The sequence below is a fragment of the Propithecus coquereli genome, unplaced genomic scaffold (genome assembly GCF_000956105.1).
Source record: "Propithecus coquereli isolate 6110/MARCELLA unplaced genomic scaffold, Pcoq_1.0 Scaffold714, whole genome shotgun sequence".
NCBI lineage: Eukaryota > Metazoa > Chordata > Mammalia > Primates > Indriidae > Propithecus > Propithecus coquereli.
Window position 1 is genome coordinate 258,897 of NW_012153219.1, and position 16,223 is coordinate 275,119.

Genomic DNA, 16,223 nt, shown 5'->3' on the forward strand with positions numbered 1-16,223 from the left:
AAAAAAAAAAAAAAAAACAAACCAGCACTGTCCTTCTCGCTCATCAGCCATGTTACTTATGGCAGGTAGCCCTCGGATAGCTTGGGCTCTTCACAAAAACCAAGTCCATTCAAAGACTGCAGATTTCAAAAGTCACCGTTGAGAATGCAAAGGAATATGAAGCGAATTCTACAGACAACTGAAAAGTTGTTTCAAAAATGTCTGAATGATGGCAGATGAGCTGACCATTTCAGAAGGTCACCTGCTCTTTTGGACACACAGAGGTCAACATGTTTTAAAAACAAACAAAAAAGTTTCATTATCTAATCACAAGTCACAAGCACTTCAACACATAAGGGCTTCACAAGTGCATTTCGCCAGTAAAAATGTTTTCAGAAACAGTTTGCAGTATGAAGAGCCTAAATGATCCTATACATATATCTACCTACTTGTGCTCTCCTTTTCAAAATACAGAGTTGATATGGTCCTAAAGGTACTCGGCTATCTTCCTGAGTCACCACAGGCTCTGGTGGACCCAACACTGATAATTATAATACCCAGTTCCGTCTCAAAGGCTGGCTTCCAATACCAAAATACAAGTCTGGAAGAAGAGGAAACAGCTAAGACCTGGATGAGCACCACGAGAAAAGTTAACAGAGCCTAAATATCCCAGCAGCCATATAAGATGAAGGGGTATTGTGGAGAGATTTCTGCTGCCACAATCCACCGGCTACTTCAACTACGAACCACCTTCTACCTCCATGGAAAGATGAACCCACACTACCTCTGCAGAGAAGCTGAGAAACCTTATAACTTACTCCATTTCATATACTGTGACTGGTAATGTCTGCTCCATCAGAGTGAATTTCTTGGTTTTCACTGGCTTAATAATGGGTTCTAGAAGAGAGAAAAAAAAAAAAAGGAAGTGATGTGTAGGTAGGTATAAAACATAAAAATACAGAGCCCTATTCCATTAGACTGAGCTTTTAGAATGTATGATGTATGCCATCAATTTATTTTATTCTCAAGGATCACTCATGTTGAGAAATTTCTGGAAATACTGTTTGGCATGAGAGAGTGAAGGATCTTGAATTGTGGACCGAGGCATTTGAACTTCATTTTGTGGAAGGGTGGGAGGAAGGGAGGCAGAATGGATATAGAATGAGATCGATGTCAGTTCAAGATCTCTCCTCGCATTTATAAGATGCCATTACTTTCTAGAAGATCAATGAAAACTATTAAGAGACGGACAAGAAGCATTGTGAGGACTGGTTAAAAGGGCTGGAATTATTTGGACGGAAAAACCTATCAGGCCACAGGGAAAACTTACTGACAGTCTTCATGTACTTAAACAGATACAGATAAAGAAATAACTTATTTGCTTAGTAATAGGAGCTTTATTGAATATCAAAACAGGATTAACTGAATCACAACCTAGAAACGGTACCTGAAAATAGTAAACGAAAACTGATCAATTCATTCCCTAAACTTCTGGGTTTTTTTTTTTTTTTTTGAGAGACAGGGTCTCACTCTGTCACCTAAACTGGAGGGCAGTGGCTCGACCATAGCTCACTATAACCTCAAACTCCTGGGTTCAAGCGATCCTTCTGCCCCAGTCTCCCGAGTAGCTGGGACTACAGGTGCATACCACTGCACCTGGCTTCACTGAACTTTTAACATCTGCTGACGGCTATGAGATGACGTTTTCAGGTTTCAATTTCACCTACCACAACTTAGCTCATCCTGACTTACCTGTGAGAGGCTGTGTGTCTTCCTCCTGAACTATGGTCTCCACCTCAGGACCGTACACCTCCTCGGCTGTCGGGTAGTACTTCTTGTCCTCGTGCAGCACCACTTCCATCCCAGGGTGATCGTCATCATGATCACCTATGTCATCATCGTCATCATCATCGTCCATCTGCAAGCAAGAGAGGAAAGGAGGATGGAAGAGGCACACACTTCTGCTCAATGACAGACTACCTTACCTGAGTGAGAGCACTGACTTCCCGTGCTAGATAGCTCCTCACTGTGAGTTCTGTGCCAGTGGGGCGAGATCCTTCACAAAGACGACTGCAAGCCAAGGCTACAGACAGCTCTCCTGACTCAAACTTGCCCCTTCCTGGATGTGACCACTGATTACAAGTGTATTGAGACTGGAGAAAAAAATGGCTCATCGCACCCGTTAGGGGAAAAAAAAACTTTCTCCAAGGGCAAAAAGCAGGAGCCCGAGGTAGGAACCACGAAAAAGTTCACACTTCCGTGTGACAGATAATACCAGGTGTTGGTGAGGATGTGGAGAAACTGGAACTTTATACACTGCTGGTGGGAAAATGGTGCAGCTGCTTTGGAAAACATTTTGGTAGTTCCTCGAAATGTTAAACACAGAGTTACACATGACCCACCAAGTCCACTCCTAAGTATATACCCAAGACAAAAGAAAACTTAAACCCACACAAAAACTTGTACATGAATGTTCATAGCAGCATTATTCATAATAGCCAAAAAGTGAAAACAACCCAAATGTCGATCAACTGATGAATGGACAAATGAAATGTGGTGCATCCATATAACAGAGTACTATCTGGCAATGACAAGAAATTTAACACATGTACATGCTGTCTGTGTACACATGCTACAACACAGATGAACCTTGAAAACATGATGCGAAGTGACAGAAGTCAGACATGAAAGGCTGCTTATTATATGATTCCATTTATATGACAAAGTACAGAAAAGACAATGTCCAGAAAAGCAGATTGCCTAGGGCAGGGGTGGGAGGGTGGAGGTGAGAGTCGGTGGGGGGGCAATGGTTAATGGGTGGGGGACTTCTTTCTGGGATGATGAAAATGACACTTACTATGTGCCAGGCACTGTTCTAGGTGTTGGTAATACAACAATGAAAAAAAGAGGTAATGACGTTTGAGTAACAATCTGAAGGAAGAGAGAAAGCTCTATAAGTACCTGGGGAAGAGCATCCTAGTTGGCTAACACCGTGAACGCAAAGGCCCAGAGCCAAGAGCATGTGGCAACTTTGAGGATTAGCAAGGAGATCAACACGGTGAGACTGGAGCAAATGATGGGGAGAACAGTAAGCTGAGATCACATGGGAGGTAAACACACAGGATCTTCCGGATCGTGCTAAGTCATTTGACTTTACTTTTTTTTTTTTGAGACAGAGTCTCACTCTGTTGCCTGGGCTAGAGTGCAGTGGTATCCTCATAGCTCACTGTGACCTCAAACTCCTGGGCTTAAGTGATCCACCGGCCTCAGCTTCCCAAGAGGCTGGGACTACCGGCGCATGTCACCACACCCAGCTAATTTCTATTTTTTTTTGTAGAGTTGGGGTCTCGCTATTCCTCACGCTGGCCTCGAACTACTGACCTGAAGCAATCCTCCTGCCTCAGCCTCCCAGAGTGCTAGGATTACAGGTGTAAGCCACTATGCCCTGCCTCCGACTTTACTTTTACACTAGGGCAGTGGTTCTCAACGAGGGGTGATTTTGCTCCCCAGGGAACATTTGACAATGCCTGCAGACAGTTTTGGTTGCCACAACTTGGCAGGGGAGTTTTGCCATTACCATCATTAGCATCCAGTAGGTAGAGGCCAGGGATGCTGCTAAACGTTCTACAATGCACAGAACCTCCAACAAAGAGAATTAACTGGTCACAAATGTCAATGGTGATAAAGTTAAGAAACCTAGGATGTGAGGGCGATCTGGCTGTGACATCTGTCACCCCACTGATCACCAGGTGCGGGGAACATGGCCAGTGTTCCCTGCAAAAAACCGGCTCCCTTTGGTAGAGTTGCAAGGGATGAGAAAATAATAGAGAGAAATGGAAAATGGAAGAAATAAAAGAATACACTGAGACAAAGATATAGTTTTATAAGTTTATAAAGATTATAGGCAAAGCGGAAGCTCAGGGGGCTCAGACCTCTCCGTTGGTCTCAAAAAGCCCCGAATGAGGTCTTACATGGTAACTTATAGGAAATAGTGAACAATTGTCAGGGGTAACAGATTTACATAACAACAGGTAGCTCCTCTCAGGTTAACAGATTTTCAAAAGGCTTTTACAGAAGGCTTCTACAGATTCTTTAACTAATTCTATTTACGTGAGCAAACGGTTACAAAGTCTTTCAAAGGTTAATTTCTAAATTCTAAGATAAGTTTATCATTTAAACAGAGGGGTTAAACAGAGATATGTAAGCTCCATGTTTATTAGGTCATTGTGAATGGAGACAGGTAGTCTAGAGTGGTTTAAACAAAAGCTTTGCTTTTAGCCATTCAGGAAGCTATCATTTCCGTTTCCAGGAAGCTGTTTGTTCCAGAGGGCACTCCATTGTCAGCTCTCAGCCTATAGTTTTTAACAGATTCGCTTGTGCTTTACAAAGCAAATCCAATTCTTTAAGTCTGAGAAACGCGCGCCTCGTGGGATACAGCCGCTACTGCCTTTCAGAGACGCCTTTCCGAGTGTAACAGCATTCGAAATGCAAACGAACACATTCACATGTTCTTTCAGGGCAAAGCTCTGTAAAACTCTTAAGACAAATCCTGTCCCAAAACACGTTTAATACTAATTCATGGAGCGACAACCAGGGTTGATTTGGCTGCTCTAGCTGGCTAAGCGGGTGTGCCCTACCTCCCTCACTGCTCCATGTGTGCCCTCCTGAAGCTGCAGGCTCAGTCAAAGAGGACGACCTTCCCAATAGAGGAGGACCTTTCTTCAGTCAAGGGTATATGAGTAGCTGCACTCCCTTGCTAGAACCTCCAAATAAGCTCTCAAGAAACCCCTGCACCAGGGGTTTTGAGCAGAGGAGTGATTATGGTCAGACTTCTGTTTTAAAAGAACCACTCTGGTCCCTATGCTGAAAATATACTGGAAGGAAGGAGATTAGTTAGGAGGCTAGTAATTCAACAAAGAAAAGACAGTGGTGGTGGCCTGGACCAGAGTAGGATCTGTGAAGGTGGTGAGGAAAGGCTGAACTCTGGAAATATTTTGAAGGTGGGATGAAAAATGTTTTCTAATCAATTGAAAGAAGGTGTGAGAAGAAAGAGAAGAGGCAAGGTGTGACCTGAGCAACTGGAGAATGGCACTGTCTTCATTGAGACGAGGAATCAGGAAGACGATAAGAGTAGGTGGTGGCAGGGAGAAGCTCAGTAGTTAGGTTTTAGTTAAGTTTGAGATTTCCTATTAGACATCAAGTAGAGATGCCACGTAGGAAGTTGGATATCCAAACCTGAGGTTGGAGAGAAAGGTACAGGTTGGAGATATAAATCTGAGCATCCTCGTGAACACAAGTTATCTGATGGACTGGATGAGCTCACCAGGGGAGTAAGTGTAGAGAGAGAAGAGGTATAAGGAATAGAGCCCTGGGGCCTGTTGACATTTGGAGGTCAGGGAGTGAAAGAGGAACCAGCAGCAAAGGCTGAGAAGGTATGGCCAGTGAGGAGGAAAGCCAGAGGGTTCTCCAGAAGCCGAGGGAAGAGTTTTTTAGAGAGGAGGGAATGCTCAGCTGGGTCAGATGTCGCAGGCAAGGCAAGTAAGATGACAGCTGGGAACCGACCTTTGGATTTGGCAGAGCAGTGGCCACTGGTGATCTCGACAAGAACAGGCTATGTGAAGTGGGAGAGGCAAAAGGATGGAAGTGAGTTTGAGAGAAAAGAAGAAGAGAGGATTTGGAGACAGTGAATATCAATAACTCTTAGGAGATGTGCTATACTGGGAAGCGGGGAAAATGGGAGGTAACCGAAAGGGGGTGTGGTCAAGAGAGGGTTTAAGATAAAATAACAGCATGTCTGGGCGCTGATGGGGTTGATCCAGCAGACAGGGAAAGCTGATGATGCAGGAGAGAGAGGGGAGAATTGCTGGGTAAAGGTCTTGAGTGGTGAGAAGATGTGGGATCTCATTTCTAGTAAACAGAAACATTAAAAAATCATCTGTAAGAACAGAAGTGAAGGCATCATATAAGGGAACAGATGCAGGCAGGTGGGTGGATGTAGTGGTGGGCGCTTGTTTTCCTTCACACAAATTCCAGCAGGCCAACCTCTTCCTTAAAAAGAACACAAAAACCTCCAGTGGTGAGACTGGCTAGCTCCTACCATCTTTACACTCTACTTCTAGTAAAGTGGCCTAAGATTACACCAGCTCTTTTGGCAGTCACATATATCCTACTAGTGGTAGCTCCAAAATAGCTATCAAGCCAGTTTTCTCTGCCCCATACTACTGAATACATTATGAATCCATTAATAATTGCAGGATTTTATGTAATAATTTCTGACTGTCTCTAATTACCTCTACCTGAGCATCCTGACAGTAGCTCAAACTCAACAAGTCTAAAATAAAACTAAACAAGCACCCTTTTATCATTGCCTTTTGTGTGTAAATAACCAGCGTTCCTCTAGACATTCCAGCTCCCAAAGGTCCCAGCATTTTGTTTTGACCATGTCGGCCTTTACTCTCAGCTCTCCACTCAAGCCCCTCTACCGTGTGGCCCCACCGCCTGTGCTTCACACCCACAGCTGTCCTCCAGGGGTTGTGCTTTGGCGATCTGGAGGACAAATCATTCCTGCTTGACACACGACCTCTGGGCCCTTGCTCACTGCATCCCTTCTCTGTAGAATGGACATCCTTCTTTCCTGTCTTCATTATCAAAATCCTATGCATCTCTTTACTCTCATATACCACAATAAAGCATTTAAAAATAAATCTATACATCTCGTGTGGACTAAGAAGATACAGCACCTTCATTCTGTTGGAAGGAGGATAGACTAGTGCAGTCATTCTGAAGAGCAATCTGAAAGTACTTAGTATAAATATATTAATTCAGTATAAACAAAGTACACACACACACACACACACACACATTCTCTCCCCAAATCAGCAACTCTGCTTTTAGGAATACAACCCAAAGAAATTTTCACATGGTCTATCAAGGAACACCTCTGAGAAATTTCATCACAGTATTATTTGTGGCAAGGGAAGGCCGGGACCGGTAACCTGGGTGTCCAGCACTAAGAGAGGGATGCCACTAAGGAGAACTGAGCAGCAGTCAGATGCCACAGGCTAGACATACACACAGCAACAGGGATGGACCCTAAGACGCACCACTCATCACAACGCTGAGTGGGAAAAGGAACAAAATGATGCAGATAATATACCATTGACTTAAATTTAAAATACATGCCCACAATGCAACTATACGCATTTTATAACTCATACAAACAAAAAGAAACATACGAAAATAAGAAAGATTACTATGGTGGCAGGTATGGGAACAAGATAAATGGAAAATAAATTAATTAAACAAGAACAGAGCCTTGCATGGCAATGATGCTAAGTAGCATGAACTAAAGAGTATGATTATCTCAACCATCTGTAATGAGGTGAAAATGTTTGCACACCACTTGACCATTCTTTTTTTTTTGGTATCATTTCGCTAACAGCTTTATTGAGATATAATTCACATTCCATACAATTTACTCATTTTAAGTGCACAATTTAATGGTTTTTAGTATATTCAGAATTGTGCAACCATCATCACAATTTTTAGATCATTTTCGTCACCCCAAAAAGAAACTGTGTACCCTTTAGGTATCACCTCCCAACCACTAATCATTCCACTTTCTGTCTCTACAGATGCCCATCAGTTCTTTGGGTCCACTTCGAATGTCACTTCCTCAGATGCTTTCTTGGTCGTCCCAGCCAGGAATGATTCTTCCTTACATACCATTACTACAGCACTAAGCTAATATCGCTTAAATGGCACTTGTCCTTCCCTGCTTCATATTATAAATACCTGTGCCTCATCTCCCTTGAGAGGCAGTAGGTTCTCGGAAGGCAGGGACTGTGCCTCGGCTCTCTCTCTATGATTCCCTGCACATACTAAGTGCTCTATAAATACTTTTTTCTTTCTTTCTTTTTTTTTGAGACAGGGTCTCACTCTGTTGCCCAAGCTAGAGTGTAGTGGTGTAATCATAGCTCACTGCAGCTTCAAACTTCTGGGCTCAAGTGATCGTCTTGCCTCAGTCTCCCAAGTAGGTGGGACTACAGGTGTTCACCGCCACACCTGGCTAATTTTTCTTGTTTTTTTGTAGAGATGAGGTCTTGCTATGTTGCCCAGGCTGGTCTGGAACTCCAGGCCTCAATCAATCCTCTCACTTTGGCCTCCCAGAGTGCTGGGATTACAGGTATAAGCCACTACACCTGGCCTATAAATACTTAATGAAAGAACGAATTATTGAGTTTGCAGTCCAGAATTCAGATTTGTTGGGATCACTTTGAATTTAGATTCTGCTATCCAATATATAAGCTTTATGTCATGCGCAAATTTTATAAAGCTCCGTTCTCTATCTCTACCCAAGTCATTACCAAAAACACAGAAAAGAACCTTTTTAGGACCAAGCACAGATACCTAGGGCACGTCACGTTACATCACAAGAGCTCTGGTGGTGACCCATTAATCAACACTCTTTGGGCCCCACTGTTCAATCAGCTGTAACCTACCCTAATTGTATTATGACTCAGGCCACGTTATTTTCACAAGGACATCATGAGTCACAGAGGTTAACTTGGGAAGGGGAGTGAAATAGAATGAGGATGAAAGAAGACTTTTCTATCCATATGGTTTGAATGAGAATGTACTTGTGAATCACTTATATAATAAAAAATATCTCTTTAAAACAATATTGTTTCAAAAAGTGGTTTACAAGACATCAATAAAAAACTTCAAATATCTTGCCCAAATCAAGATACATCATTCATGTCCACAGCATACCCCTGAGCTGTATCTCCCATCCAAGTACTAACCAGGCCCGACCCTGCTTAGCTTCTAAGACCAGATGAGACCGAGATCAGTCACATTCTGGGTGGTATGGCCACAGACCTTGAGCTGGAGCTCAACCCAATAATCCTACCAAGAGAAAATTATTTTTATAAAACTCATACTAGCTTCCTAGAGTGTTCAACAGTCACTTGTTTTAAAATTCATCCCATAAATTTACCATGGATGCATATTATTAACACTTACTAAGGCTGGGCGTGGTGGCTCACGCCTGTAATCCTAGCACTCTGGGAGGCCAAGGCGGGAGGATTGCTTGAGCTCAGGAGTTCGAGATCAGCCTGAGCAAGAGCGAGACCCCATCTCTACTATAAATCGAAAGAAATTAGCCAAACAACTAAAAAAATAGAAAAAATTAGCCAGGCATGGTGGCGCATGCCTGTAATCCCAGCTACTCGGGAGGCTGAGGCAGGAGAATCACTTGAGCCCAGGAATTTGAGATTGCTGTGAGCTAGGCAGACGCCACAGCACTCTAGCCTGGGCAACAGAGTGAGACTCTGTCTCAAAACAAACAAACAAACAAAAAAACACTAATATGTGATTTCTGAAATATAGTGTCTTATCTCCATCTTTGAAAATTGGGACAAGTTGCCTGATTTCCTCTGTAGCACTATGGCCACTCCCCACATTTTCTTAAAGGTTGACTACAGTGGCTCTCAGCTTCCCTTTGCAAGGGCCCCACCCTAGCCAGGGCATAATTCACCTGGGCCTGGAGGCTTAAACACATCTAAAGCTGCAAGATGCTCCTTCGCCCTACTTAAATGGCTTCAATTTTATTTTTCCAGTGTTTATTGTTTTTTCTAGTTTGAAGGACGTTTTCCCCAATAGAAAAGATAGATGGCAGCCAGGACTTTTGTTTTGCTTTCTAGCCGCCCCATTAATATCACACCTCCATCGCTAAGTATCACTAATACACGGACTAATCCATTGCTAAGCAGTCGGACTATCTGCTTTTTGTTCATCTTATTCTGAACAATGCTAAAACATAAAAGCCACCTTTCGTGCCTTTTGCAAATCTCCGATCATTCTGGACTTCTCCTTCCATAATTCTCCTGAAGGGGAGTCACCGGATCTGTACCTTCCCTTTCTATTGTTTTTATGCATCTTTAAAAACTTGAACTTGTGGCCAGGCGTGATGGCTCACGCCTACAATCCTAGCACTGTGGGAGGCCAAGGCAGAAGGACTGCTTGAGCTCAGGAGTTTGAGACCAGCCTAAGCAAGAGTGAGATCCAGTCTCTACTAAAAACAGAAAAAATTAGCCAGGCACACTGGTGCACGCCTGTCGTCCCAGCCACTCGGGAGGCGGAGGCAGGAGGATAGCTTGAGTCCAGGAGTTTGAGGTTGCAGTGAGCTAAGACACCATTGCACCCTAGCCTGAGCTACAAGAGTGAGACTCTGTCTCCAAAAACAAACAAATTGAACTGTGAGGAAGCTCCGAGTGCAGCTGCACCTGGAATAATTGAATATCTTTTCTAAGTTGGAATTATTCATGATTGTCAAAAGACACTTCAAGCAAATGGAAGCACAGCTACTACCACATGAACTAGAGATCAGATTACAAAGCCACCTCATCAATGAAACTATATATTCCCTTCTGGAACCTTAGCTGCTAAGTTTTCTTGGGGGCAGTATAAGACCCCACTAGGTCGTTTTATAAAAAAGGCAATGTTAGAGAGGTACACAGCGTATTATGAGAACACAGAGGATTCAGTCTTTCATTGCTTTTTTAAAAAAAAGAGATGAAAACAATAATATATTTGTTTTACCTCATCAAGATCTTTAGTCTCTCTGCCCAATTCATCATCATCTTCATCAGAATCGAGCTCTGGTCCAATATAATTCCCAAACTCATCATACAAGTCAGTGTCCATGATGCTAAAATTCAAGGAGAGGAGAAGAGTTAGATTCTGGCAAGGCAATCAAAGCCTCCATGACGTGGCCCCATCTTTCTAGTCTGCTGGTTGGGCACATCCCTTCACTCACCTCCTCTCCAGTTACATCAACCCACTGAATGCTCCCCCAAAAGCCCAGTACTTTCCCCTCTCTGCCCTGTTCACTGTCTCTACTTTCAGACCATTCCCTCCACTTGTTTTTTAATACTAAACTTAATTTTAACATAATTCAATACCAAAAAGTGGCAAGAATAGTACAAATAACCTTCTTTTTCTTAAATCATTTGAGTAAGCTGCTGACACAACGTCTTATCACTTTGTAATCATTTAGTGCAAGAGTTGGCAAACTCCGGCCTGTGGCCAAATCTGGCCCCTCCAGGGCTATTTTTTCTATTTGCATGGCCTTCAAGCTAAGAATGCTTTCTACATTTTTAAATAGTTGGGAAAACAGTCAAAAGAAAAATATTTCCAGATACATAAAAATTAATCGTTTAGTATTCAAATGTCAGTGTCTATAAAAAAAGTTTCACTGGAATATAGCCATGCATATTCATTTATATTGTCTTTCGCACTGCAACAGCAGAGTTGAATAGTTGGGACTGAGATCATATGGCTCAAAAAGTCTAAAATGCTTATTAAATGCTCCTTAATATAAAAAGTTTTTGAACCCCGGCTTCAGCATGTGTGATTCCTACAAACAAGGACATTCACCTATAATACAACCGTCAAAATCAGAAAACTAATGTTGACCCATTACTGCCACCTAATCCACAGACCCCATTAAAGTTTTACAAATTGTTCCAATAATACCCTGCACACCCAAGGATCTAATCCAGGATCACATGTTTGCATTTAGTTGTCTTTAGTCTCTTGCAATCTAGAACAGTTCCTAAATCTTTCCTTGACTTTCATAACTTGACAATGAAGATTATAAACCAGTGATTTTGTAGGATGTCCCTTAATTTGGGTTTGTCTGGTGTTTCCTCATGAAGATATTCAGGTTACACATTTTTGGCAGGAATATCACAGAAGTGATGCTATGTTCTTTTTAGTGCATTTTCTATCAGGGCAGACATGATTTCAATTTGTACCTTAGTTGTGATGTTAACTTTCATCACTTGGTTCATGTGGTATCTGCCAGGCTTTTCCATTGTAAAGTCACTCATTTTTCCACTGTAATTAAGTACTACTTTGTGAGTTTTCTCTTCAGTTATTGAAATTCTATTCAAAGAAACAGTTCAAATACCACCTCCTTCAAACTTTCTAGATCCTCAGTTTCTTATTTTCTTATCCTGCTATAGCCTTCTGCACCTTTATCGGTATTTAATTCTATCTTGAATACTATTAATAGTTAACTATACTAATTACCCTCACCAACAACCCTACAGTTTATAAGCAATAAACAACGGACTAGAGCATGGCTTAAGTACCAAGGAGTTGGAAGACCTAGACTCAAATCCTAACTTTGTCACTAACCACTACGTAACTTCAGGTAAGTTATTTCACCTCTCCAAACCTGCTCCCTTAACTGGAAAATGGAGGGAATCATCTTCACTGCATAAAAGGTTATGAGGATTAAATAAAATACTCTTTTTAAAAAATAAACTAGACATTTATTTTCATTTATAATATGAAGTGCTTTAAGAAAAGTTTACTCTTTTCAGTGTTTGAAATTAAACAGGAATTATTTTCCATACCTAGCAATTATAATGGTAATATGAAGTAAAAATTTAATTCTGCTGAACTAAAGCTCAAATAGAGTCAAATAAAAAATATGTATGAAAATACCTACATTTTTAAAAAGTTTGAAATTTTTGTTATTTTGTAATGATAGGTTTACTTTTCCTAACATTTAAAAAAAATCCAGCCTTCTACAATCAATATAAAACTATTCAAATAATCACAACAGAATCTTTTATATCAGAAAAACAAATTCACATGATATCCTCCTAACACGAATTACCATCCAGAAAGGGGCAGTTTCCCTGAAACAGAGAGAATTTCTTTCTTTTTGTCACCTCTATTCCTTATATATAATCTTTATTTCACATCATTTACATGAATATATTATCACAATCTGATACGTAGATAAGAAAAACATTTTTTTTTTTTTGCCTTCTAGAGCTCATCAAGTAAATGTATTGTCTTCTTAGTATGTTTCTTTTTAACCTTATCTGAGTGTCATCTGCAGGTTTGGAGGCCAATGACCGAGTGCCATTAGAAGGCTATTTGGCTTTACTTTTCTTTTCACACAATGAAAACTGCTGCGGCTAGCCAAACAGCATCCAACCCAACGTATCCTCAAAAGGAGCAAAAGTCATAGTAGAAGTCTGTGTAATCATCATGGTTGCCTTTGTGGCCACAATAAAGACGATACAAAAGGAACGTAAGATTATGCTTTGATATTGCCAGATGACTGGTGTGCTGGAATGGGGAGATAACTGACTCCAGCAGGGTTACCTTGGAAGGGCAGGACATCTTCAGTCCTTCATGACCTTCTGGTTTCCAATCTCCTTTTATCAACCTCTCAAAATTTGTGATAATGGTACCAGCTGTACCTCAGGCCCATTTAATAGCTATCGCGACTATCAAGCCATTTTTGTAACAGTTATCAGCACGTGTGACTCCATCTACTATTTTCCAGGTTCTGGTCACTTCGTTGCAGCCAGGAGCTGAACAGGTAGGAATAACTAGCGCTGGGAAACTAGGTGGCATGGGCAAAAAAATATAATATACCTGATTGAAGATGCCCATAATATATGAGTGTTGTTTGAAGAAACCTCAATGGAGGCTCTGCAAGCAGTACACAGCATATAATTCCTCCACCAAAGCAGTGGAGCATAGCTGTAAACCAGCTTGAAAAATGATTCTTCCATGCCACTGCTGCTGCTCCCAGCTGATGCTTCAGAGCCAGCACCGACACTAGATAATGGGTGATGTCAAAAAAGGGGAACACAGACGTAGGTGCAGGAGAAGGCCAGAGCCAGGTCATCCTACAAAGAGTCTAAACCACAAGAGGACCGACCACCATGGCCAAAGCAATGGGTTCACCACATAAGAAAATATTCTGTGTAAAGGATTTAACACAGCCCCAACCTCAATAAATGTTAGCTAGCATTATTTCTGGCCATTCTCAAATACAAGAATCCTGTATTTCTTGTGCCCACCTGCCAATGCCCAAGACAGCACCTTGCATGAGGAAGAACTGGATAAACGTTAACGGAATGGAATGTTTAATTTTGAGATGCTGATATTTCTTGTATTAGGCTAATACCTCTATCTCCCTCGATGCCACCTGCTAGGTGCTGAATGTAGACAAAATAGAGGATGAGAGAGCTCCAAGGAATTGCAACTAAATGTAAATTATTAAGGAAACTTTCATAGGTACAGATTCTTTTTACTTCCAAAGAGCTATCATATCTGTGCTCACTTTATTCCCCCAAGATTCCCATCAAGCGACTGCAGAAATTTTTGTAGAAGGTTGTTCATGGAAGAAGCCAAGCTCATTTCTGCCTCGGGGCCACTGCACTTGCCATTCATTGTCCAAACTGCTCTTCCCTTTGGTATCTATACCTTGTTCCTTTATTTCACTCAAGTCTCTACTAAAATGTCACTTTCTCTGTCACTCTAAAAAGTCCCCCAGGCTGGGCACGGTGGTTCACACCTGCAATCCCAGAACTTTGGAGGGCCAAGGCGGGAGGACGGCTTGAGTCCAGGAGTTTGAGAACGGCCTGGGCAAATGGAGAAACCCTGTTTCTATTTAAAAATTATATATATATAGGTATATATACACACACACAGACACACAGACACATACACACACACCCCATACTCTCTCCAACCCCCACTTGCACTGTTCTGTTTGTCTTAACATTTATCACTAGCTGACATACACCTAGTCATTTGTTTAACTGTTCATTTCCCCAACTACATTTTAAGCAAGGACTTTGTTTTGTTCACCTAGAACAGTGCCTGGCATAAAACAGGCCCTCAATAAACACTTGTTGAATGAATGAATGGATGACTCCAAAAAGGCACAGAAAAGATAACTGACTTGCCCACAATTGTATAAAACTAGTGACTCCTGGTACCAAACCTCACTGCAACTTCCCGCCACAATGCAAGCTCTCACAGGAATAGCGAATAAAGACGGAGGTAGGCTGGCAGAGAAGGGGTGAAGGCGGCACAGACGGAAGAGGGAGTGAGAGAGGGGGCTGGACAGTTAGAGCACGACCCCTGGCCCTGGGACGGGATTTTACGGATGGAGGATATCGAGGGAACCCCGGAATCGGGGTGAGTGTGTCCTGGGGGCGGGGGACTCTTTCGTTCCCTTTCCTGCTCCAGGCCTCAATTTACAGGCCTCATCTGTAAAGCGAAAGGGACAGATATAGTACGTAACGCCTCTTCTAGGCGTTAACCTCCCATCCCACCCGGAGCAACCTTCCCACGCCGTTGACCCGCACCAGCTCACCTCCCGCTCGCTCAGCCAAGAGCGCCAAGGCCGTCACCGGAGACCGCGCTTCCGCCCCACGCCACGGCAACACCTGCGCCTGGCGCCAGGAAGGACCCCACAGACGCCAAAGTCGCGTTTCTGCTCGGGAGGACAGCCCTCTGCCTGAGGATCGGCTCCAAGGAATGCCGGCCGCAAAGACAAGAACCGGCCAGGTGGAGCTGTGGGTCCCCAAACCAAGGCGTGGGCTACTGCAAAGAGAGTTACGCCTGAGGACGCATGAATCTGATCAGGCGCCTCGGACCACCCTAAATGGGGGGCCTTCGGCTAGATCACGTGGGCGGCTGTTGGAGCAGTTGCTGGGCAACCACAGCTGCTGTGCATTGTCTGCGCTGAGCTGCCTTCCTGTTCTGGCATATCAGGGGATCCCCAAAGAAAGCAAGGGGACCAACGCAGGGGCTGCTGGGGTGGAGATCTGGGTGGCTGAGTAAGGGGGACAGTAGGATTAGTTCTAGTTATTCAGTGAGGGGAGGGCTGAGAACTGGTCAGGAGCCACAACACCCTAGTTGCTGGTCAGCTCAGCCCCCTTCTTGGTGTTCGGCTTCCCCATATTGGGGTGGGGGGTGGCTATGGGGTTGGTTGTGTATCTCCTGCTTCCCTGCCCTAGAGCTGTTCATGATGACTCTGCCACAAAAATCTAGTTCAACTCACCACCAAGAGTCTGAGGTTCAGAGGGGCCTCACAAATAAATGCCAGAGGCAAGACTAGAACCCATATATTAATAGATAATCTCTCTGTAGAAATAGTCAATGAGCCTCAGATACGCAGAGGCTGCAGACATAGAGTGGTAAAACTAAAGGCGTTGCCCAGATACCTGGGAACCTGTGCTCCAGCCCTGGGCTGGGCAGAGTGAATTAATGGGTGAAGATCATTAAACTCCTTCCTCTGCCACTTCTACTGAATTTCCTGCACAGGCATTGTATCTGGTTGGTTTAATGGAATGTTTCCTTCCCCATTAAAGACATTTAATGAAGGATGAAATTTTTTCCCTGGGCTTAGAGTTCTG

General features: G+C 42.9%; 1 protein-coding gene and 1 pseudogene across 1 annotated transcript in view; both read right to left on the minus strand.

Annotated features, from left to right (window-relative positions):
* Positions 1-15,433, minus strand: part of EFTUD2 (elongation factor Tu GTP binding domain containing 2) — a 38,786-nt gene extending 23,353 nt beyond the window's left edge. Inside the window, exons 1-4 of the mRNA XM_012661505.1 lie at positions 15,179-15,433; positions 10,582-10,690; positions 1,732-1,897; positions 798-876 (exon numbers count right to left, since the gene is read on the minus strand). Coding sequence (XP_012516959.1) covers positions 798-876; positions 1,732-1,897; positions 10,582-10,686 — 350 coding nt within the window. The 5' untranslated portion in view covers positions 10,687-10,690; positions 15,179-15,433. The remainder of the gene's footprint in view (positions 1-797; positions 877-1,731; positions 1,898-10,581; positions 10,691-15,178) is intronic.
* Positions 12,826-15,767, minus strand: LOC105824124 (annotated as a pseudogene).
* Positions 15,768-16,223: the final 456 nt, after the last annotated feature.